Source organism: Dipodomys spectabilis, unplaced genomic scaffold (genome assembly GCF_019054845.1).
Source record: "Dipodomys spectabilis isolate Male_0828 unplaced genomic scaffold, ASM1905484v1 ptg000175l, whole genome shotgun sequence".
Taxonomy (NCBI): Eukaryota; Metazoa; Chordata; class Mammalia; order Rodentia; family Heteromyidae; genus Dipodomys; species Dipodomys spectabilis.
The window spans coordinates 7,137,457-7,160,495 of NW_024870852.1; the positions used below are offsets into that span (position 1 = coordinate 7,137,457).

Genomic DNA, 23,039 nt, shown 5'->3' on the forward strand with positions numbered 1-23,039 from the left:
CTAGTAGTAACAGGTTCCCCTTTGGATGTATCAAGCTGTCAGAGATGGAGCCTTCACTGTGACTTTAAGGTGCTACATTCAAAACCTCACTCTTTCGAGAGCATCTAAACACTGGCCTGGCATCTCCAGGTGCTGCCCTGGGCATGTCCATGGCTAGAGTTTACAGTGGTCTCCTTTAGCTGCTCCCTGCCCTGGGCCATACTTCCTTAGCGAAGTCATTCACGTGGTAGGGTGATGCTTATTCCTAGAACCAGGTTTACCTCTTTCCAGAACACAATGGCTCTCTGAGAGCAAGCATTTCTCAATCATCTATCAAGTAACCAGGTGTAAACATGGGGCTGATGACAGGTGTTGTAGGAACCATCTCCTCCAAATGGCCCCATCTCCTCCTCTGAAACCTCACAATGTAAACTAACAGTTGCTCAGGGATGGGCAGCAGACCCAGGCACTGGGTAATAGCTTCTCTGGGGTCAGTCCCCTCAGCTTTGCAAGGACTGATCTCCACATGGTTCTTAGGTTACAGACACCTTGTTTTATTGTCCTCTGTGACAGGCTCTGCTGAGTGCTGAAACAGACTCATATTCCAGGCATCATAGAGCTTGGAGTATGTGGGGGGGGAAGACAAGGAAATGGGTAACACACACACACACACACACACACACACACACACACACACACACACACACACACACACACACCACACACACAATCTACTGATTCTATTTCTCAGGAGAACCCTGAGTGACACAGAAAGGGATTCAAAACTGTGTATTTGTCCAAAAGGGGAGTAGATCATTGAAGCATAAAAATGAGGATACACATACACAAGATGCTAAAATTAAAAAGATTGGCAACTTGTCCCCCAGGCTGGAGGTATAGCTCCAGTGGTAGAAAGCCTGACTAGTAAGTACAAGGCCCTGAGTTGAATCTCCCATACTGCCAAAAATAAGTAAATAAATATATATATAAACACACACACACACACACACACACACACACACATACATACTTAGAGGGAGAAAGAGAGAGAGCATCAGTCACCAATGGCTTACACCTCCAAGCTACTCAGGAGAATGAGATCTGAGGATCTCAGTTGGAGCCAGCCAGCCTACATAGACAATCTGAAAGATTCTTGTGTGTGTGTGTGTGTGTGTGTGTGTGTGTGTGTGTGTGCGCGCGCGTGCACATGCCCTCATGAGCACATGACCATCAATCCTGGAACTTGAACTCAGGATATGATTCTGTCCTTGACCTTTTTGTTCACTTCCAGCTTTTTGGTAGTTAACTGGAGATAAGAATCTCCTGGACTTTCCTGCCCAGGTTGGCTTTGAACCACAAATCCTCAGATCTCAGCCTCCTGAGTTGCTAGGATTATAGCCATGAGCCACTAGCACCCAGCTGCAGAGATTCTTATTGTGCTACATAGCAATGTTCCGGTAATGAGGGACCATGTATACGAAGGAAAAATGGGCCTGAAAGAGGAGCACTTAGGATTTTTCTGATCCTTTCTAGTGATTAAATACAGTTAAAACCACAGAGGCTTTTCATTATATTACAGTTGACTACAGGGTTCCTCACAGGTATTTGCTGGATAGGTTTGTAGCCTGGGGAAAGTAGGTCAAGTCCACATAGAATCCTGGGCCAGACCTAGGTTAGCTGTGCAGTCAGAGCAATGATAAAATGGGCATGCATGTTTCTGCAAACTTGCGGCCATTGTTAAGCCAGGTGTGACTATGCTGCTGCACTAACTAGTGTAAATGAATCTCCTAAAAAGAAAGAGGGAGTAAATCTAAACAAAAAAGGGTATGTGCTGCAGGATTTCATTTATATAAGTTCTAGAACAAGCAAAACTAATCTGCAAAGGGAAAACAAATTAGTAATTCTGGGTTTGGGAATGAGAGATTGGCAAGGTATAGGAAAACTTTGGGAAGGTTAAAGGCGTGGCTTAGGTGGTTGAACACCAGTGGTAGAACACCAGCCAGTGAGCAAAAGTGTCAGATATTGAGTTTAAGTCCTAGTCTCTGACAAAAAGAAAAGAAAAAAAAGAAAGAAAAGACAACTTTGGGGAAATATAGCTCTACTGAGGGGGTGGTTTTACTGGTATACACAGCTAGCAAAACTCATCCATGTATACAGTTCAATCATTGCATTGATTTTTTTTTCCTTTTTGTTCATCATGGGGCTTGAACTCTGGGCCTGGGCACTGTCCCTCAACTCTTCAGCTCAAGGTGAGTGCTCTACCACTTGAGCCACAGCACCTCTTCTGGTTTCTTGGTGGTCAACTATAGGTAAGAGTCTCATGGATTTTACTGCCCGGGCTGGCTTTGAACGGCGACCCTCAGATCTCAGCCTCCTGAGTAGCTAGGATTACAGGCATGAGCCACCGGTACCAGGCTCAAACCTTTAAGATATGGAACGGATGATGTTGAGACCAAGCTGGAAAGGACTCCTCACTCCCGGGAGTCTGGCGGGGGGGGGGGGGGGGGGGGGGGGGGGAATCTAGCCTGAACAGAGGAGCCATCTGGATGCTCCCCCAGGCGCCTCCACCGCAGGGACAGAGAGGCCTGGCCCCGGAGACTTGTGGGTGGGGGGTCCTCGGAGGACTTGGTCTGGGGTGACCTGAGCCGCCTCGGCCTCCCGATCTCGCTGCCGTCCTCAGCGAGCTTTTCCCGCGGTCCCCGCTGCATCCTCAACCTCGGTGGCCTTCGCGGGGACGCGGGCTGGATTCCTGCCTCCGCCCAGCGCAGCCAGCTCGGCCCCCTCGACGGCAGCGGCGACCGGAGGGTCGTCCCGGCTCCCCGGCCCGGCTCGGGCGGGCTCACCCGGGGAGGCGGCGCGCCGGAGAGGCCAGAGGGTAGGTAGGAGGCGGCGGGCGGGCGTGGGTCGGCCGCCGTCCAGACGGGGCGGAGCGAGCAGCTTGCAGCCTGTGCTTAGTTAGCTGTGCTTAGTTAGCTCCCCGCTATGGGCCGGGAGTCCTGGAGATCTCGGGGGTTGCTAGTGGCGGTGGTGATGCTGCTGCTGCGGCTGCCGCCGCTTCCCCCGCGGCTATGGCCGGGCGCCCGGGCACTTCCAGGTGAGGACGCGCGCAGAGGCGCGCCTCTAGGGGCGGGTGAGAGAGGGTGGTGAGCTGGAGGCTTCAAAACCCTGGGGCTGCCACGGCTAGGAAGGGAGGACAGGGCTTGGGAGGGTTGAGGTGGCATTGGGCCCACTTGCCCACATCCTGGGCAAAGCAGAAGGGCAAGATCCTTCCTCCTTCCGCAGCTGCCAAGTACCCTGCCCTTTCCTCCAGGAAGGCCCCCAACTCTAGTCCACTCCTGCCTCCAACCCCCACCTCATGCTCTGCCTTCAGGACTCCCTGTCCCCTCCTCCACTGCCCTGAGCAGGGTGTATATTGTTTATAGAGTTGCCTTGTTTGGTGAGACTCACAAGGACCTCTCCAAACAGAAGGTGTCTGTCTGACAGTGCTTCTGGAAGCCCGTGTCTGTCTCTTCCCCTGTGTCAGGGCTCTTAACCTCTCTAAGAGGGCCAGAGGACTCTCCAGGTCCTGTACAGCAAGTACAGAAAGAAGGCAATGGGTAGGAAGGACTGGGCTGGGGGAAAGGGTCCTCACCCACAGGTTGGTGCTGGGAGACCCCCCCACACACACACCTCCATGAGCTTCTGCCCTATTCCATCCAGCAAGGGGAAGGAGACAGCTGTCTTGCTTTTGGGGACCAATCTCTAGGCATTCCACTGCTAGGACTCTTAAAGCTCCAGACTTGAGGCAAGGGATCATGAGTGATGGGATCCCCAAAGGGAGAAGGGTTCCATAGTCTGCAGCTCAGACTGGTTCCCTCTATTCACTCCCGTACAACTTACAAGCTGCTCTTCACAGCCCTGCCAGGGAGCAGAGAGTGTGCACATCTGTCCACACACTGCGCCTCAGGCCCTGGGGCAGTGAAGCCTCTAGGGCTGAGGGATCCTCCCTGATTGTCCCTCTCTCCAGGTCCCTCAGCTTCTATTCCAGAGTGGCAGCTCCTCACCCCCCAATCTAATTGATAGCAATTGGTTCATCAATGAAGGAGGGCATGGGCCTTGAGGAAGGGGGTTCCAGGAGCTGCTGCCATTCCTGGTCTTTGAAGCCTGAGGTCTGAGGAGGAGATGGAGGAGGAGGAGCAAGGGGGAGGAGTTGGGATGTTGCCACCAGAGGAGAGATCAGCCAGAATGTGGGGCTGGGAAGTGGGGGGGGGGGTGTGTGTGTGGAGGGAGCCATGTGTTTTAGGAGCTGACCCTCCCCCCACCACCCCAGGCTGAGTGGCAGAGGGTGGGAGGGCCAGCTTTGGGCTCTGGGTGCCTGGCTCCCTGGGGCCTGTTGGGGGTGAGGAGGCAGGAACATTCCAGGGGAGCATTCCAGGCACCCTCTGAGCAATGCTTGGCTTCAGGCTTCCTCCTTAGAGCCCCTTTTGGCACCAACTCCCTCCCCCATTCTCAGCACAGAGGCTCTGTCCCCTAGCTTCCCCTCATCTTGAAGACAAAAGGAGGGCGCCAGGGTTCCTAGGGACCCTGCCACCAGCACCAAGTCCCTAAGGAGAGTGCTGAGCAAGGTGGACCTCTGGAGACATCTGGCTGTTGCTTTTCTCAGATGGCGGGGAGACACAGGCAGACTCACGTCACAGATCTCTCACACTAAAGGCATTTGCTGCCCAGCCTAAAAATACCCAGGCCTGCCTCCTCCTTCCCTTCCCCTCTGCACGGTGGGCCTTGGTCTCCCTCATGACCTCTGACCCTAAGCCTATCCCTCACCCCTCAAAGATCAAGCAGATCCTAAATCCCCAGCCAAGTTGTTCCTTCCCAGGCTCCTCGTCTCCTGCTACCTCTGTGGTGGCTCTTCCATTCCAAGGATGCCCCATGGCTGTCTGTCCTGCAGACGGAGCCTATGAAGATGGATGTGCCCTTTTGGGCTTCCCCTTCTCCCAGTTCCTTGGGTGTCCCTCACTCTGTGCTCTGCCTTCACTCAAGGAAATGCCCCTGGAGAGCCCGTCACCCCCTACTGGGTCCTGGATGGTCCATCCTGGCATGCAGTCACCCTGGAAGAGCCGGTTAGTATCTCTACCCTGTCCCCGGCAAGGGCCCCATGGTTTCCAAACCCTCTGCACTTTGCACTTATAGAATAGCAGTTTTTCTGGGGTTCCCAGAACCAAGTCACTACTCTTGCAGGCCCCACCCCACCAGGCAGGCGGGGCAGGAGACAGCTAGATAGGAGAGCCTGCACACATGGAAGTCATTTTCAGCTTCTTCCTCTTCTTCTTGTATTACTCCAAGCCTCCGCCCCCACTCCCAGAGATGAGTTCAGAGTTAGAGGCTTGAAGCTCTAAGAAGACACCAAAATATCTTCCTTTGACTTGTCTGGAACACATGGCCCTGTGGGCACACTGCTGTCCCTCCCAGGCCCAGCCGTTCAAATGCCTGCAAATACAAAGCTTATGGTCTTGTGACAATAGTCATTCTTGTGGTGTCCCTAGAGGCAAGCCCACACCATTTTGTACCTCCCTCCAGCCTCCTGCCAACTCTGCCTATCACATTCTTCTAGAATAACCACATCCCAGATGTTGGTGTCACCACATCTGTGTTGCAAACCAAGAAGCCAATAGCCTCTTGGTGCGCATTTTACAAAGGGGCAAACTGAAGCTCAAAGACATTGGATCATGGTCACACAGCTCTTTGAGTCTAGAAGCTTGAGATCTGCTAAGGTCTGAAAAACTTTCTATCACTGGCCACCCCTCACTCAAGACTGGGGAGCATTCAGTTCTGAGTTTCTAGGCCAGAGTGGACAGTCCCTCTGCCCATGCTCAGGGAGGAGGAAGTCAGGCCAGTGCAATTGCAAAGATGGGGGGCGGGTTTCCCCAGAGCTCCCTTCACTGCCTTCACTGCCCACCTCCCCCCTTCCTCCTCCTCCCCCCACCCCCCCAGCAGCTTCTCCCCTCAACTGGTCAGACACACAGTGCTGGCCCACACTTTGAGATCTTTTTTGACACCTCCAATAAAAGGGTGGGAGGAGCAAATACTGGGGTCACCTGGCCTGTGCCTGCGCTGACCCCACCCTGCTTTGCCTACTTCTGGTCTCTGCTCTAGGAAGCCTGTGAGGACAGGACAGGGCAGGAGGCTGTGCTCTGGCAGACAGATGTCCTCTCCTAAAGCTAAGGGTGCACTTATACTGCAGGGTGGGGGTAGGGCACATCGTGGGGGCGGGCAGGGATACCAAGAAGCCCAGAAGTGAAGGCAGCAGGGGCTACAGAGAGACAGGGACCTTGAGTGTGGCTTTCTATCTGGACCACTGCCTTTGTCTTATACAAACTCTTTCTCCAGTGAAGCCAGTGGCATTCCAGCCATATGAGCTCATGTTAGGGCCTTGTGGGGTCCATGGCTAGGGAAGTGAGAGCTGTCTGCTCCCCACCTGCAGAGGATGCCCCCTCCCTTCCCCAGGACTTTGAGCCCCTTGGCCAGGGTCCCAGCACAGTGCACTTTGAGAGAAAAGGGGAGAGTCAGCCAGCAGGGTGGGGAAAACATTCCAAAGATACAGCAGCCCCCCAGGAATCTCCTGGGCTTGCTCCAATTCTGGGCCCCCAGCCAGGCTGTGTGAACAAGGGGGAAGATGGGATATCCTGGGGGGTGAAAGAGGCGAAAGGGGCGAGGAGGGGGAGGAGAGGAGAAGCTGCCCAGCCCTCCTGACAGCTGACCAAGAAAGCCAGTGCTCTCCCCTAGCTTGGGATGGGTGGCTGTTTACTTTGTGAGCCCAGAAGTGGGTGACTGCTGGAGGCTGTGGAGGATTTTAGATGGCACAGTTTGCCCAAATTAGAGGTAGAAAATCAAGTCTGGATTCCACAGGGAATGAGAGGAAGCAAGCTACAGAAACTAGGGAATGTGGATGCAGCTCATTGGTAAAGCACTTGGCTAACATGTCCAAGGCCCTGGGTTCAATCACCAGTACACACACCAAAAGGTGCGCGCGCGCGCACATGCGCACGCGCGCGCACACACACACACACACACACACACACACACACACACACACACACGGCCTGATGCCAGGTGGCTTGTACCTGTAATCCTAGCCACTTAAGAGGCTGAGATCTGAGGATCGAAGTATGAAGCTGGAAAGTTTATGAGACTCTTTTTTTTTTTTTTTTTTGAGTCCAGTTGTGGGGCCTGAACTCTGGGCCTGGGCACTGTCCCTCAGCTCTTCAGCTCAAGGCTAGTGCTCTACCACTTGAGCCACAGCACCACTTCTGGCTTTTTTATTTTGTTTATGTGGTGCTAAGGAATCGAACCCAGGGCCTCATGCATGCAAGGCAAACGCTCTACCACTGAGCCACCTTCCCAGCCCCAAGTTTATGAGACTTTTATCTCCAAAAACCACAAAAAAAGCTGGAAGTGGATCTGTGGCTCAAGTGATAGTGCACTAGCCTTGAGTAAAAATGCTCAGGACAGCACCTAAGCCCTGAGGTCAAGCCCCAGGACCAGAACACACATACACACACACACACACACACACACACACACACACACACACACACATACCCCACACCTCCAGATAATACAGAATCCATGAGAGGGTCCTTACCCCCAAATACCCAGATACCCGTGGCTCCCACAATGTCCATATGACCCTTGTGTCCCCTGCATTTCATGCTCCAGAAAACAAGGCAGACCAAGAGCCCAGTAACTGTGAGCACACAAGGTACCTTTCTGGAGTTCATCTCTAGGGACGATGTGTGTGCTCCTGACAGGCTGTTTATGCACCTCCAATTGGCTGTTGTCATGACCATGAACATACTGATTTTGGGAATATCTTTCTTTGCTTTTACCTCACATCCAACCATGCCCTCCATGCACTTTCTCAATAGCCAGCTGCACATCCTACCAGCTCACGGGCAGGCAGGTGGACTGTAGGCCATTATCACAGCTTGTACTCCTTCTCAACCAGATCTTGACCCTAGATGTGGGGATGTTGGTCTTGGAGGCTGAAGGCCAGGAGCTCCTGCTTGAACTGAAGAAGAATCAGTAAGTATCAGGTTGAGGAACCACTGGACGGAGAATGGACCATTTCTCAGGGGGGGAGACGGGGGAGTGGGGTAGGAGAATCAGTACAGACCCCAGCAGGAGATTAATGGAGAGACTTAGAAGAAGTGCAGGTGTCATGGAGAGTCATACCTGTCACATCTACTCGCAGCTGGCCCTCTTCAGGCTGAAGTGGACTGTAGAGGTGCGGACACCTTCTGTGGCCACATCTCTCCTCCCACCCTAGGAGCAGCTTGGCAGCTGTGTTTTCACCACCTAGTGGACATTCTCAAAATACATGCAGTCAAAAGGGAAACCTAGGAAATCAAGCCCCAGCACAGGCAGAGAGGGAAGAGAGGAAAAGAGAGAGGGAAGAGGTAAAAGGGGAGAGGGGAGAGAAGAGAGAGGCAGACTTATACAGGATTCCCACCGACAGGATGGCACTCCAGGAAGGGGCAAAATCACAGTGGTCACAAAGGTCAAAGCATCCATCCAGCAGTGGCAATTTGTCAACCCTATCTGGAGTGTCTACACCTTCAGGTGAAGAGCATAGACAGAGAGATGAATTTGAGGAGTCCTAGTACATTAGGGACTCCTAGGCATTAAGTTCTGAAGATCCTGAACATTCAGAGCCCAAGATTTTGAGCAGGGTAGTGCCTCGGACTGAGTGGGGTGGTTGTCAAGATGGAGTTATGGTGTCATAGAACCAGGTAGACTGGAAGCAGGGAGTGAGCATCACTAAAAACCAATGAGATGAAGCCTCTAAACTTGAGGGGGTCTAAAGGCCTCAGGAGATTTCAAGGAACTGGAATGGGAAGGGTTGGGGTGAGAGGGCTGACCAGATGGTCAAGAAGTTAGGTAGCAAGTAGGGGTTCTCAGGCTTTAGTCTCCTCCTTGGCTCCAAGTCTTACCTTCCCAGCATCTGCTGAGTCTGCCCCCCACCTTCCAGACTGCCTGCTGCAGACCTCAGGAACCACAAGACCTCCTCCTCTTCTCCCTTCCCCTCCTCCCTGGTACTTCCCATATGCCCATCTTCCACATCTAAGCCATCACAAAGGCTCCTTCCTCGCTTTTACCCTTCATTCTCTAGGTTTTCCTGAGCTGAACAATGCACAGCCTCTCCTGTATCCTTTCCTTAAGACATTTACGGGGTGCCTCACTCATACAGCTGCTTAATTAGCATTCAGGCAGGGAGGCAGGAAGGCCACCAGGAGCAGGAGGCAGGGCTAAACCAGTTGACTCGTAAAACACCTCTCCCAGCAGGCTGCTGGCCCCGGGGTACACAGAAACCCACTACAGCCCAGATGGGCAGCCTGTGGTGCTGGTCCCTAACTACACGGTGAGATATTTCCTTGGGCTCTTGAGGACAGGGTGAGGGGTGTTGGGGATGCACCCTCTGTGGTGCATCACTGAAATGCGCCCATTGTTCGCACTCTGTTCCCTAACTCCAATCTCTGAGAGGCTGGCCTTCTGCCCTCCAGAGTCAGCCCTGGCTGAGATTTGGGGCTGGGCTGCTTCCTCTACAGGATCATTGCCACTACTATGGGAGAGTGAAGGGCTACCAGGACTCCTGGGTAGTCCTCAGTGGCTGCTCTGGGATGAGGTGAGGCGTTTGGCGGAGGGGGTGGGGCCTGAGGTAAGCGCCTTTCCCATCCACTCTGCATTCCTCTGTACCCTAGTGGCCTGATCACGCTCAGCAGCAATACCAGCTATTACCTGCTTCCCTGGCCACCTGGGGACTCCAAGGACTCCTCAACCCACATGATCTTCCGGACAGAGAGGCTGTTCAGCTGGAAAGGGGCCTGTGGCTTCCGGGACAATCAGGGCAGGACCAGCCTTCCTCCAGCTCCCCGTAACAGGGTCAGGGGCACAAATAGGGGTGGAGGTGGAAATGCACAGTCCCATATCCATAGTATTCCCAATCAGAAGAGACAGAAACACAGGCTCCACAGCAGGGCCACTTGTCCTGATCCTTTAACTCAGAAAAGGAGAAATACATTCTAGCAACAAGTCTCAAACTGTTGTCTCTGAGAACTGGGATTGATGGCAGAACTCTACCCTAGCAGTCTGCCTCTCAGAGTTCCCGTCTGTACCTTGCAGGAGAGGCGAGAGGCCCACGGTAAGAGCCCAATGTACCTGGAGCTGTACCTGGTGGCTGACCACACCCTGGTGAGGGAAGGCCGAGGGGACTGGTAGCGGCTGGGTGGAGTTTGCTTGTCCCTCGCGCCTAGAATTCCTGCCTTCCTAGTTCATGATCCAACATCAGAACTTGAACCACACCAAACAGCGTCTCCTAGAGGTCGCCAATTACGTGGATCAGGTTGGAGATGGGGCAGAGAGGGGGATGGGGGTAGGGGAACGGGACAATGGCGCACAGGCGTACAGTAGGAAGGTGGGTTCCTGGCTCCAGCCCCGCTCCTCCCTGCCCTCAGATTCTCAGGACACTAGACATTCAGGTGGTGCTGACCGGCCTGGAAGTGTGGACAGAGCAGGACTACAGCCAAATCACACCGGACGCCAATGCCACGCTCTGGGCCTTCCTGCAGTGGCGCCGGGGGTTGTGGGCGCGGAGGCCACATGATTCGGCACAGCTGCTCACGTGGGTCCCTCTGCCCTACGCGGGGGTGGGGTGGGCAGGGCGGCCCCGAACCCTGACCCATCACCAGCGTTCTTCCTCAGGGGTCGCACTTTCCAGGGCACCACCGTGGGCCTGGCTCCGGTCGAGGGCATGTGCCGAGCCGAGAGCTCCGGAGGTGTGAGCATGGTAAATCTCTGTGGGGACTTGGGGCGGGGGGGGGGGGGGGGGGAGGGAAGGGGCCGGGGCTTGCGGCCCCAAGGTGACACCCCCACCCTCCCAGGACCACTCGGAGCTCCCGATCGGCGCGGCTGCCACCGTGGCCCACGAGATCGGCCACAGCCTTGGCCTCAGCCACGACCCGGACGGCTGCTGCGTGGAGGCCACAGTGGCACAGGGCGGTTGCGTCATGGCGGCGGCCACCGGGTGCGCACAGAGAAGGGGCTTGGTTCCTTACCTGAGTTTCCTTGCTTAACCCTCAGTTCTCTTTTCTGTGAAAGGAGGATTCATAGGTACCTGTCCTTAGGGTGTTTTATGCGCCCGTTGGGGGAAAGATGTAGGTAAAATGGATTCTCAAGAGTGTGAAGGTGGAATCTAGATTGTAATGCCAGCTACTGGTAGGTAGAGATCGGGAGGAATCTGGTTCGAGGCCGGCCTAGCAAAAAGTGAGAGGCCATCTCAAAACAAACAGATGTAGAATGAGGTTCGAGGCCAGCCTTTGCAAAAACAAATACAAGATCCTACCTAAATAAATAAGCCGGGCACCAGTGGCTCATGCCTGTAATCCTAGCTCCTCAGGAGGCTGAGATCTGAGGATCACAGTTCAAAGCCAGCCCGGGCAGGAAAGTCTGTGAGACTCTTAGCTCCAATAAACCACCAGAAAACCGAAATGGCAATGTGGCTCAGGCAGTAGAGCACTCGCCTTGAGCTGAAGAGCTGAGGGACAGAGCCCAGGTCCCGAGTTCAAGTCCCACGACCGACACCGCCCCCCCACACACGAAAACTTAAAAAGAGAAAGGTGGTCCCCGCAGGCTGACGCCCCCCCCCGCAGGCCGACGCCCCCCCCCGCAGGCCGACGCCTCCCCCCCCCCCGCAGGCCGACGCCCGCTCCCCTCCCCGCAGGCACCCTTTCCCGCGAGTGTTCAGCGCCTGCAGCCGCCGCCAGCTGCGCAGCTTCCTCCGCAAGGGGGGCGGCGCGTGCCTCTCGAACGCTCCGGGCCCCGGGGTTCCCGCGCCTCCGGCCCGCTGCGGGAACGGCTTCGTGGAGGCGGGTGAAGAGTGCGACTGCGGCCCGGACCAGGTCAGGTGGGCTCGCCCGCCCCTGGGGACGGAGAATGGACAACTCCCTCCCCCCCACGCTCGCTCCCTCCCCGGAAGTCTGGGGCACTGCGCCCTCACCGGTTCCTCTCTCACCTTTCCGATGACAGAGGTGCCCGGACTCCTGCTGCTTCGCCCACAACTGCTCGCTGCGCGCGGGGGCGCGGTGCGCGCACGGGCTCTGCTGCGCGCGCTGCCTGGTGAGGACTGCCGGGCGACCCGGAACCGCCGGCCGGCCGGTCTCCACTGGTGGGCGCCCTCTGGTTTCCCTCCTGGGTGCTGTCTCAACTCTAAACGTGGGTCCTCCTGGCGCTCCCGCCGCCTCCTGCGTCCCCCTAAGCCCGGATCTCTCACTGTGCTTTGTCTGTCTGCTCTCCTCTAACCGGCTCACCCGCGCAGCTGAAGCCGCCCGGGACGCTGTGCCGTCGGGCTGTGGGTGACTGTGACCTCCCCGAATTCTGCACGGGAGCCTCCCCTCATTGTCCTCCGGACATTTACCTACTGGACGGCTCGCCCTGCGCCGGGGGCCGCGGCTACTGTCGGGATGGCACGTGTCCCACTCTGGATCAGCAGTGCCAGCGGCTCTGGGGCCCTGGTGAGATGGCGCAGGGCTTTAGGGCTGGGGGGAAGGAGGGAGACGGAGTAGGGGATGGGGGAGCTGGGGTCACCGAGTGTGGTTCAGGCCTGCTTGGCCCTAGCCCCTCTTCTTCTCCCTCAGCCTCGCGCCCAGCACCACAGGCCTGTTTCCAAGTGGTAAACTCCGCGGGAGACACGCGTGGGAACTGTGGTCAGGACAGTGCGGGTGGCTTCTTGCCTTGTGCACCAAGGTGAGGGGGTGGAGTTGGGGGCAACCAACGCTGCAGAGTAGGTCAGGGTAAGGGGTACAGGCTTCAGGTAGACCACCCTCTACGTTTCTCCCCAGGGATGCCCAGTGTGGGAAACTGCAGTGCCAGGGTGGGGAGCAGAGCCCACTCGTGCCACACATGGTGCCCCTGGACTCTACGGTTCACCTAGAGGGCAGGGAGATGGCTTGCCGCGGAGCCCTTGCACTCTCTGATGCGCAGCTGGACCTGTTTGATTTAGGCTTGGTAGAACCGGGCACCCAATGTGGACCTAGCATGGTGAGCCCTGCCCACCCAGCCCCTCCCGGTCCCTTGAGTCCCTCCAGGCCAAAGTGTCCCCTCTCACAGCCCTGTGAACATAGATGTGCCAGGACAGGCGCTGCCAGAATGCGACTTTCCAGGAGCTGGAGCACTGCCTGAGTACCTGCCACAACCATGGAGTGAGTGCAGAAAGTCTGGAAGTGACCTTGGGGGGGGATCCTTGAGCCCATGTGACCCTTCTTTCCTTCTCTTCTCTGCAGGTTTGCAATAGCAACCATAACTGCCACTGTGCTCAGGGCTGGGCGCCTCCCTTTTGTGACCAGCCAGGCTTTGGTGGTAGCGTGGACAGTGGCCCTATGCAGCCTGAAAGTGCGCCGATGAGGGACAGGCGGGCAGGACCTGGGGTGGTGATTGGTTCACCACTTAAAGCCCTGTTCTCCACAGCGCGCGATGCCTTCCTGCTGGCCTTGCTCCTCAGCTTCTTGCTGCCTCTGCTCCCTGGGGTTGGTCTGGCCTGGTGCTGCTACAGGCTCTCAGGACTTCCGTTCCAGCCATGTTTCTGGGGCTGCAGGAGGAAGCCCATGGGCAGCCGGTAGGCTGAATATCCAGTCTCTGAGGGTGCTGGTCCCTCTTCCTGAGTTCACTCCTGTGATTCTTGCTTCTCAGAGCTGCACAGGCTTGCAGGGAGCTGGATGGTGTCTTCAGCTTTGAACCTAGGTGCAGAGAGACCTGAGGCAGGGCAAAAACGGGACTGGGATGGCCTCCTAGGCAAGCCTAGATTGTACTCCTGTCCCCACCCACACTCAGAGCTTAGCCTTTCACTCCCCCACCCCATACTCCCCCACCCCATCACCCTTCTAGTCCACTTCAACTTCTCCACAGGTGGCTGCCTCATCCCTGACTTTGCTGGGTTTGGGTGGGTTCCCCCAACCAGCTCCCAAGACAGTGGAGGCCTCTGTAGCCTGCTTCAGGAGTTTTTGGCCCTCTTTCACTTCCTATGCCCTAGGCACTGTCACTTCTTTCAAGTTTCCCAGGGACTGAGCGTGCGTGTCTGTACTCCATACCACTGGTCAGCTGTGGTGCTGACAGTTCTTATGCCAAAGGATCGCTCCCAACCCATCTTTCCCTGACCTGAGGGGAGTGTACATAGTGCTAAGGGAGTTTCCCCTAGGGCTATCTCTTCACTGCCACTCTGGGCGAGGGTGACAGCCTGGACTTGAGAGAGCTGAGCTAGAAATGGGAGCAGAGGGCATCCAGGCAGGGGCAGGGAGCTGGCCAGGCCCCAGCTGCCAGCAGAGAGGGCCTTGGCACAACTGAGGAATGATAAGGGGCTGAGGGCAGAGGAGAAAGGTGGGAGGAACTTGGGGTGTCACCATGGGAAGGGGAGTCTGCAGAGTGGTGGCAGCCGCATCCCATCTTTAACATGGGCTTTCAGGGCAGTGGAGACTGTGGCGATGTCAAAGGAAGTGGGGAGGTCTTGAGAGATGGGGGGTAGGGGGAAAAAGCTTGGAGTGAAGCAGCAGGTAGCTAATGGCAAGGAACGTGGGCAGGCACAGCTCCTGCTTTGGGGGGGGGGCACATCTAGGCACTCCAACCTTAGGTGGGACCTGAGCAAAGCTACATCAGGAAGGTTGGGGGCTTGGTGCCAAAGCTTGGGAGAAATGTCAAGGTTAGAGAGGGGAGGGGCAGGGTGTCCTGGAGGGCACAGGTCTCAAGGAAAGCATGGACTCCAAAGACTCCTCCAGGAGGGGGCAGGAAGTGCAAGCCAAAGCAGAAGAGTAGAAGCTCAGCCAACACAGAACTTGGTTGGGTACCATGGTATGAAGAAGCAGACTCCGGGTGCCCTGCGCAGAGTCAGTCTTCCAAGCTCCTCATGGTTTAATGCCACTGCTTAGGTCCAACAATGGCCCACGAAGGGAGCACCTCCCAGGTGGAGTTCACACCATGGAGTTGGGCCCTACTGCAGCTGGAGAGCCCCAGCGCCTGGGTGAGTGAGGGACCAGGGGACATGAGGAGGGAAGTGAAGATGGAGTGTTTGTATTTGTGTCTGTCTGTCTGTGTGTGCGCACGTGCACGCATGCACACATGCACATGCTAGCACTGGGGCTTTAACTCAGGGCTTAAGTGCTGTGCTTTAGCTTCATTTTGCCCAAAGCTGATGCTTACCACTACAACCACAGCACCCCATGCAGCATTTTGGTGGTGAACTGGAGATAAGCATCTCAAACTTTTCTGCCTGAGGTGGCCTTGAACTTCCATTCCCAGGTCTAGCCTTCTGAGTAGCTAGCATTAGCTGGCACCCAACAAGGATGGTATCTTTCCCCCTGCCTCTTTTCTGTTGCACCCCTCTTCCCCCACTGTGTGCCCAGCTCTCTTGAGTCTCCTGTGTGATGCCCAAGCTCCAGGGCTCCTGCCAACTGTGTTCACAACACTCACCCTCCTTCATTGCCTCCAGAACTCAAGAATACTGCCAGAGCCCAGCAGCCACCCTGAGAAGCCTGTAGCCATGTAGCCCTGCCTTCCTGTCCCCCAGGTAGGTGTGGCCCCTGAGCTCTTCCCTCTCACTGCGAAGCACCCCCTATTCAAGTCCCTGGGCTTGGGTTAGTCAATAAGCAAAAGAGAAAGTGTAGTCATGGATACAGATGCGGAAAGCCCTTGGGGCAGGGGAGGGAGGACTGTGGCTCTTCCCTGGTGACTGGTCCTCAGCTACTTGACTTGTAGCCCAGGACACCAGCCTTCAATGAGTGACCCCCTCCACCACCACCACCACTTCATTTTCAGCAGGTCAAGCCCAGAGACCCGAATTCTGTCTGTGAGGAGAAGTATTTATAAAAGACAAGTGACCACCAAGAGCCACTCCAGGAACTTGGACTCTAAGGACAATGACCTGCACCTTCTGGCAGCTTGGAAGGGTTATACCCCCAGTGGAGCTCTGTCACTCCTATTCCAGGACCCTAGAGTCATCAGAAGCTTACCCAGTGTGGTCTTTGGCTTTGAGGGCTGGGGCATTCTGGGTATACCCTCCAGCCTCAGAATGCATCCACAAAGGAGCAAAGGTCCCATGGCTCCCAACCCCCCCATCAGGGGAGGGTGGGTCCCTGTGGGTATCTGAAGAGGCTGGGTCCTGAAAGCCTGGCTGTGTCTCCTCTATGGGCCTCTTCCAGATGTTGTTGTGTAGAGGGCAGAGTCCTAAGGGTCCTAGGATTCAGGCTAAGTCTCTGCCCCGGATCTTGGTCCCTGCAAACAAATAGGGAAATAAGCAAAATCTTTGGGACCTTCTTTCTTGAGTCTCTTCTGGTTCTTTCCTATACCCTTGGACACTTCCTCAGCCCCCACCCCCTTCTCCAGTTCTCACCTGAGGTTGTGGGGGTATGGGTATGCTGCAGCCTCCTTTGCTTGGGCATTCATTACTCAACCTCCCTCCCTTCCATGGGAGGAGACATTTGGTGACATTTCAGAAAAAGCCACAGAGACGTTGGAAGAAAGACATGCTGCTTGGGGTGGGGGTGTATCACTGTGATTCTTTTGTGGTGGTTGTTATAAATTAAAACTTTGGGGGCATCCTGAGGGTCACAACTGGTGGGTAGAGCTGCAAAAGCAGTCAAGACTTCACACAGGGGCTGGGAAGATGGCTCAGTGGTAGAGCGCTTGTCTTGCATGCCTGAGGCCCTGGGTTTGATTCCTCAGCACCACATAAACAAAAAGAAAAAAGCCGGAAGTGGCGCTGTGGCTCAAGTGGTAGAGCGCTAGCCTTGAGCTGAAGAGCTGAGGGACAGCGCCCAAGTCCAGAGTTCAGGCCCCACGACCGGACCCCCAAAAAACAAAAACAAAAAAGACTTCACACAGCTGTCTGACTAAGAGGTTGCCCTTCACCTTCCTCTCTTGTTCCTGTGGACATTCTTATTCTCTCATGACTTCTTGCAAGAGTCAAGTAGTTGTTGCAGTATAACAAACTACTCCAAATCTGAGGTGCTTAAAACAATAAGCAGCAAAATCATATTCTAGTAGGTGGATAGAATTGGGGGAAGCTTTGCAGCCTACCACTCCTTCCATTGACAGCCAGAGAAGCCAGAGTCCCAACTCATCTATTTAAAACATCCAAATTAAAAGAAATCCCCAGGGCTGGGAATGTGGTTTAGTGGTAGAGTGCTTGCCTAGCATGCATGAAGCCCTGGGTTTGACTCCTCAATACCATAGACACAGAAAAATCTGGAAGTGGTGCTGTGGCTCAAGTGCTAGCCTTGAGCCAAAGAAAGGACAGTACCAACACCCTGAATTCAAGTCCCAGGACTGGCAAAAAAAAAAAAAAAAAAAAAATCCCCCAAATAGAGGTTTTTTGATTTTTTGTCAGTCATGGGGCTTCAACTCCAGGCTATCCCTGAGCTCTTTTGCTCAAGGCTAATGCTCTACCACTTTGAGCTACAGTGCCACTTACAGTTTTCTTGTAGTTAATTGGAGATAAGACTCTCACAGACTTTCCTGACATAAGCAGAAAAAGCCAGAAGTGGTGCTATGGCTCAAGTGGTAGAGCTCTAGCCTTGAGCTGAAGAGCTGAGGGACAGCACCCAGGCCCAGAGTTCAGGCCCCAGGACTGACAAAAAGAAAGAAGGAAAGAAAGAAAGAAAAAAAAAGAAAGGAAGGAAGGAAGGAAAGAAAAAGAAAAAAGAAACAAGATTTCCTTGGTTGTTCTGTGGCTGTTGCTGGGTGCGTGATATGTGGAGGGCTAGTGTGTTGGGTTGGTCCATTTAAGCACAGGCAGGTGTTCTGGTGGCTCTTTAAGGGTATAGCCTGGGCGGGGACAAAGTAGAGAGGGCAGGTGTCATGCCCACAGCCCAGGCTCCTCCCAGTGGTAGATTGTGAACCATCACAGTCTGGTGTCTGGGTGTCTGCTGAGCTCCTTCTCAGGAGTTCTACTACCCAGGTCATCAGGGGACTAGGGCTCTGTCTCCTGCCATCCTTCTATCTTCAGTGTCCAGCATGGCCTGCTGTTTGGGGTCTGCACTGCTGTTGCTGCTGCTGCTGTTGGGTAAGCATCTGTCTCCCACTTTCCCCCCATCTCTCTCTTTCTTGTTCCTCCCAAAAGGTAGGAGGGCAAGAGGGTGATCCAGGGAAAAGCTGTAATGCAGGAATGACCACTGCAAGAGGCCTGTATCCTGTGACCGTGGACCTCTGACAGTCTACCCCCACAGCATTCACCTTGCACCCTATTTCCAGGCCCAACAGGGACCAGTGGAGTCATCTCCCTCCCAGTTCTCACCTTGATAGCTCTTTTCCCCAGGAACTTTTCCTCTCCTGTCTCCTCTCCTAACTTTTCCTACCCTTTACTCTTCCTTCTCTCAGCTCCAGAGCTCCACTTCTAGTCTGGGCATTGCTATGTCTAATTCACTGCTGGACATTTTCATCCATTTATGGGGTGAGGGTGAAGAATGGAATATGGTGAAAATTTAGGCAGAGATCTTGGAGCTCAGACACACTGCCTTTTTTTTTTTTTTTTGACACACTGCCTTGAGAGTGGAGAAGAGCTAAAAGTGCTTCTGTCAAGAGAGACCGGTAACCAAAGAGCAGGTGGGCCCGAGTACTTAGGTGACACTAGGTGCAGTTGTGTGGGACTGAGGCCTGGCAGTGTTCCCAGCATGACTGAGAGAAGAGCCTTCTAGAAGGAAAGGAAGGGAAGGGAGGGGAGAGAAGGGATGACTCTCCCATCTCCTGTCCCCTCCACTCATGCACTCCACTCTTCACAAGCCCCAAGCATAGGTCTACCCTTCCTAGCGAGCTTAGGGTACTGAAGCCACAGCCAATATCACTATGATCCAGGACCTAGAAAAAAGAGGAGCCCTGCTCTCAGTCCAGAAGCAGGAGACCTCCCATGCACAGACCCCCCCCCCCCACATCAAGATGGAGGAAGGGGCAGGATGGGCATTTATTCTCAGGCTGGGGTGCTGATAAGTCTTACAGTCTCAGCAGGAGGCTGTGGGGAGGAAGGGGTAGGTTAGACTGGTTTGGGTGACCCAGGTCCTAGGAAGTCCTGATTCCAGATACCCTGGCTTGGCTGAATGTAGATATAGCAAGCGTAGCTGTAGCAGCTTGCCTTAGGTCTAGGATGTGTAATTCTACCTGGCCAGACATCCTCTTTGAGTGGTCACCTGTCACCGGCCACCCTTCATTAAACTAGTGACATACCTCCCTGGCCAGTGTCAGCCTCAGTCTTGGAAGGATGGAGAAACATATAAGCCCACCCAAAAGGATCTCCATGTAGGACAAGGAATAGGCTACACTCAGTCCCCCCCACCCTCCCCACACACTTGGGTTTTGGACCACCCCCAACTTCCGAGGGCAGTGGTAGAGTGGATCGTGCCTGTGGGGTGCACTGAGATCTAACTGCACCTGCCTGCCCCTCCACCAGGGTCCGCGAGCTCCGCGGGACAGAACCACTGCTTGGACGCGGCTGAGGCGTGCACAGCAGACGCGCGGTGCCAGTGGCTGCGCACCGAGTACGTAACCCAGTGCCTGGCTCGGTCCGCATCCGGTGACTGTGACCTTGCCCGCTGCCACCGCGCCCTGCGCCGCTTCTTCTCCCGCGGGCCGCCCGCGCTCACCCACGCGCTGCTCTTCTGCCAGTGCACTGGCACCGAGTGCGCCGAGCGCCGGCGTCAGACCTTCGTGCCAGCCTGTGCCTTCGTCGGGTCCAACCCATCGCCGCCCTCCTGCCTGGAGATCTTGGAGGCCTGCGAACTCAGCCCAGTCTGCAGGTGCGCGGGGGCGGGGCCTGTGAGGGCGGAGCCTGGGGCGGGGCCTGTGAGGGCGGAGCCTGGGGCGGGGTTCACGGGGCTAGGTGGGTGCGGCTATAGCCTGGGGGCGGGGCCCCCGGGGGCGGGGCCCCCGGGGGCGGGGCCCCCGGGGGCGGGGCCCCCGGGGGCGGGGCCCCCGGGGGCGGGGCTCCCGGGGGCGGGGCTCCCGGGGGCGGGGCTCCCGGGGGCGGGGCTCCCGGGGGCGGGGCTCCCGGGGGCGGGGCTCCCGGGGGCGGGGCTCCCGGGGGCGGGGCTCCCGGGGCGGGGCTCCCGGGGGCGGGGCTCCCGGGGGCGGGGCTCCCGGGGGCGGGGCTCCCGGGGGCGGGGCTCCCGGGGGCGGGGCTCCCGGGGGCGGGGCTCCCGGGGGCGGGGCTCCCGGGGGCGGGGCTCCCGGGGGCGGGGCTCCCGGGGGCGGGGCTCCCGGGGGCGGGGCTCCCGGGGGCGGGGCTCCCGGGGGCGGGGCTCCCGGGGGCGGGGCTCCCGGGGGCGGGGCTCCCGGGGGCGGGGCTCCCGGGGGCGGGGCTCCCGGGGGCGGGGCTCCCGGGGGCGGGGCTCCCGGGGGCGGGGCTCCCGGGGGCGGGGCTCCCGGGGGCGGGGCTGGGTCACTGATCACCCTCTCGGGTCCCTGGTGCAGACCTCGCCTCCTGGCCTTCCAAGCCTCCTGCGCCCCAGCTCCAGATGTCTGCCTGCGAGGTCAGGGTCCCCGCTGTCTGCGCGCCTACGCAGGCCTCATGGGTACGCACCGCTGAGGTCTGAGGTGGACGGGGGCGGGGAGGGGAGGGTCTCCAGGAGCTGCTTCTGCCAGCTTGGGCTGATCACCCGCCACCGGGGTCCGTTCCTGCAGGCACCGCCGTCACCCCAAACTACGTGGACAACGCGAGCGCGCGCGTGGCCCCCTGGTGCGACTGTGGAGTCAGTGGGAACAGGCGTGAAGAGTGCGAAAGTTTCCGGGGGCTCTTTACAAGGAACCGCTGCTTGGGTGAGGGACCCCAGTAGGAGAGGGACGGGAGCCACTTCCAGGCCCTCTAGCAAACGAGGAGCCCATTTTAGAGGGGGAGGAAATCGGGTTCTTTGATGAAGCCTCGAAGCTCTCGCCCTCTGCAGTCGTCTCCTCTCTGGGGAAAACTGCTCCAGATCAGGTCATAGACCCTAAGGAGAATCTTACAGGTATTATTGAACTAAGCTTTTGGAATTGGTGTTCTAGCACTTGAGGCACGCCTCTAAGACCCACTTTTTCTAGTTAATCAGTTACTTCGTCTCTGAACTTTTCCACCCTGGCTGGCTTCGAACCGTGGGGTCATTCGAACCGTGGGGTCATCAGGATCTCAGCTTCCTGAGTAGCTAGAACTCTTAAAACGGTAGCAACTAGCACCCAGAAAGGGCAATAACCGTTAAGACAACAGGGTGGGACAGTCAAGCTGGTGTTTCCCACACTTGTGAGCAGATCCCTTCCCCATCTCCCCCCAAATCTCCCTCCCACAGGTGATCCTGGTCTTGCCTTTTGAGATTGGAATAGCTAGCGGTCTGGATTTAGAGGGCTTCTGTTGAAGTTGTGATTTGCCACTTACTAGCTGAGCATACACTAGAAACCTTTTCTGTGCTCAACTGTAAAATGGGGTGATAATTTTCACCCTGCCCTATGAGGATGGAGGACTATTCACTTGTGGTTTTTGTTGTTGTTTTTGTCCATCATGGGGCTTGAACTCTGGGCCTGGGCGCTGTCCCTCAGCTCTTCAGCTCTAGGATAGTGTGCTACCACTTGAGCCACAGTGCCACTTCCCTATTCAGGTTTTGAGTTGCTCTTACCCCAATTGTCCTTGTTTGACATTGCTCCACACATACCTCCCATCCCAGAAGTTCTTCCTTGCAGGTAGGGAGGGGGTCTCTCAATTTGTCCCCAAGGAACTGGGGATTCTAGGCTAGGATTTCCCAGCCAAGCGCTCTGTGGACTCATCCCTCTGTAGATGGTGCCATGCAAGCCTTTGACAGCGGGTGGCCCTCAATCCTGCAGGAGCAGCTGGACTCCCACCAGGATCCTGGGCACAGCCTCCTACAGGTAAGATACTGGGATGGGGTGGGTCAGCTAGAAGTTCCTGCAGGCATGAGTCCCCTGGGAAGGAGTGCAGCAGAGGACAGCACACATTCCTGCATTGAGTCTTCTCTGTGCTTCCACCCCTCAGATCTCCTCTGCTGACCAGTCCCTGGAAGGGAGCTCCTTGCTGGCCATTCTCTCTGTCCTGGCTCTCAAGCCCCTGCTTTGACTAGGACCACAGACCTGGGACAACACGTCTGACTACCCACCTTGCATAGTTTGCTGGATCACATCTCTGGCCTATTGCCCACTGCAAAGGGACTGGCTTGACCTTGCTGCCACTCTTTGTGGGTGTGGACATTGGTGTGCCTGTTCCCTGGAGTGTAAGTTGGAGGGCCTGATTGCAAAGCTTCTGGTTCTCCTATTCATGGGCATCTTGGTTGGATTAATCACAGAACTTGAGATCTAGAGGTCGAAATCTCCCAGCCAAAAACTCACTGAGTGCATCTGGACAGACCCATAGGCAAGACTCGCTCTAGCACTGCAGCCTTGCATGGCAGCCTCCCAGTTAGGCATTACCAGTAATTCAATCCACCTGTGTCCCAGGACTTTCCATCGTGATACTCCACATTGATGGGCACCAGCTGGAGTGAATGTGGTTCCCATCCCTGCCAGGCCCCCAGGAATACACTGGCGAAAGTCATCTTCCCAGAGGTTTACCCTCAGCATTAGCGTTGGCACACTGTACCAAATAAACCTACATGCACTGATACTGACTTTGCTTTCCTGTTGTCATTGGCCTGAGAGTCTGGAGACCAGTGTGGTCTATGCTGGCCTATATGGCCTTGGGTAGCCTAGCAGCTTTCCAGTTCTTGTCTCATAGCTGTAGAATTGAATTAGCTCTTAAGTCTTAGTGGCAGGGATTTTCTTTGCTTTTTGTCCCTTCTTCCTTCTCTGTTAGTTCTCAGATAAGGAAACTACATTTCCCAGCCTCCTTTGCAGCCAGAGGTGGCCAGCAGACACACACTAGGTAGTGTCTATGACCCAGTGAATGAATGAATGACTATATATATCTCCGGTCCTGGGACTTGAACTCGGCCTGAGCACTGTCTTTAAGCTCAAGCACTTTACCACTTGAGCCACAGCACCACTTCTGTTTTTTTTCTGAGATTAATTGGAGATAAGAG

General features: G+C 55.9%; 2 protein-coding genes across 2 annotated transcripts; both read left to right on the top strand.

Moving 5' to 3' along the window:
* The first annotated feature begins 2,961 nt into the window (after window positions 1–2,961).
* Adam33 (ADAM metallopeptidase domain 33) lies at window positions 2,962–16,311 on the top strand. Its single transcript, XM_042694617.1, has 22 exons — window positions 2,962–3,073; window positions 4,999–5,078; window positions 7,964–8,040; window positions 9,298–9,376; window positions 9,564–9,640; window positions 9,717–9,897; window positions 10,138–10,206; window positions 10,286–10,357; window positions 10,470–10,636; window positions 10,717–10,801; window positions 10,896–11,038; window positions 11,735–11,912; window positions 12,040–12,129; window positions 12,329–12,524; window positions 12,648–12,756; window positions 12,852–13,050; window positions 13,134–13,211; window positions 13,293–13,401; window positions 13,477–13,624; window positions 14,928–15,019; window positions 15,488–15,565; window positions 15,817–16,311. Exons 1-21 carry the CDS (start codon window positions 2,962–2,964, stop codon window positions 15,523–15,525), a joined length of 2,379 nt encoding a protein of 792 aa, XP_042550551.1. The 3' UTR covers window positions 15,526–15,565; window positions 15,817–16,311.
* Window positions 15,489–22,603, top strand: Gfra4 (GDNF family receptor alpha 4). The gene is made up of 7 exons (XM_042694822.1): window positions 15,489–15,565; window positions 18,002–18,058; window positions 19,436–19,781; window positions 20,455–20,555; window positions 20,665–20,799; window positions 21,785–21,876; window positions 22,001–22,603. The coding sequence occupies exons 2-7, from the start codon at window positions 18,010–18,012 to the stop codon at window positions 22,079–22,081; spliced, it is 804 nt and encodes a 267-aa protein (XP_042550756.1). The 5' UTR covers window positions 15,489–15,565; window positions 18,002–18,009; the 3' UTR covers window positions 22,082–22,603.
* The last annotated feature ends 436 nt before the right edge of the window (window positions 22,604–23,039 follow it).

What these genes read in the sequence shown, in the direction of transcription:
- Adam33 (XM_042694617.1), top strand. Translation starts at nt 2,962, where the DNA reads ATGGGCCGGGAGTCCTGGAGATCTCGGGGGTTGCTAGTGGCGGTGGTG. An exon ending in CCAGCGGCTCTGGGGCCCTG is followed by an intron (nt 12,525 to 12,647) that starts GTGAGATGGCGC and finishes CTTCTCCCTCAG; the next exon opens with CCTCGCGCCCAGCACCACAG. An exon ending in GTACCTGCCACAACCATGGA is followed by an intron (nt 13,212 to 13,292) that starts GTGAGTGCAGAA and finishes TCTTCTCTGCAG; the next exon opens with GTTTGCAATAGCAACCATAA.
- Gfra4 (XM_042694822.1), top strand. Translation starts at nt 18,010, where the DNA reads ATGGCCTGCTGTTTGGGGTCTGCACTGCTGTTGCTGCTGCTGCTGTTG. An exon ending in TACAAGGAACCGCTGCTTGG is followed by an intron (nt 20,800 to 21,784) that starts GTGAGGGACCCC and finishes ATCCCTCTGTAG; the next exon opens with ATGGTGCCATGCAAGCCTTT. An exon ending in CTGGGCACAGCCTCCTACAG is followed by an intron (nt 21,877 to 22,000) that starts GTAAGATACTGG and finishes TCCACCCCTCAG; the next exon opens with ATCTCCTCTGCTGACCAGTC.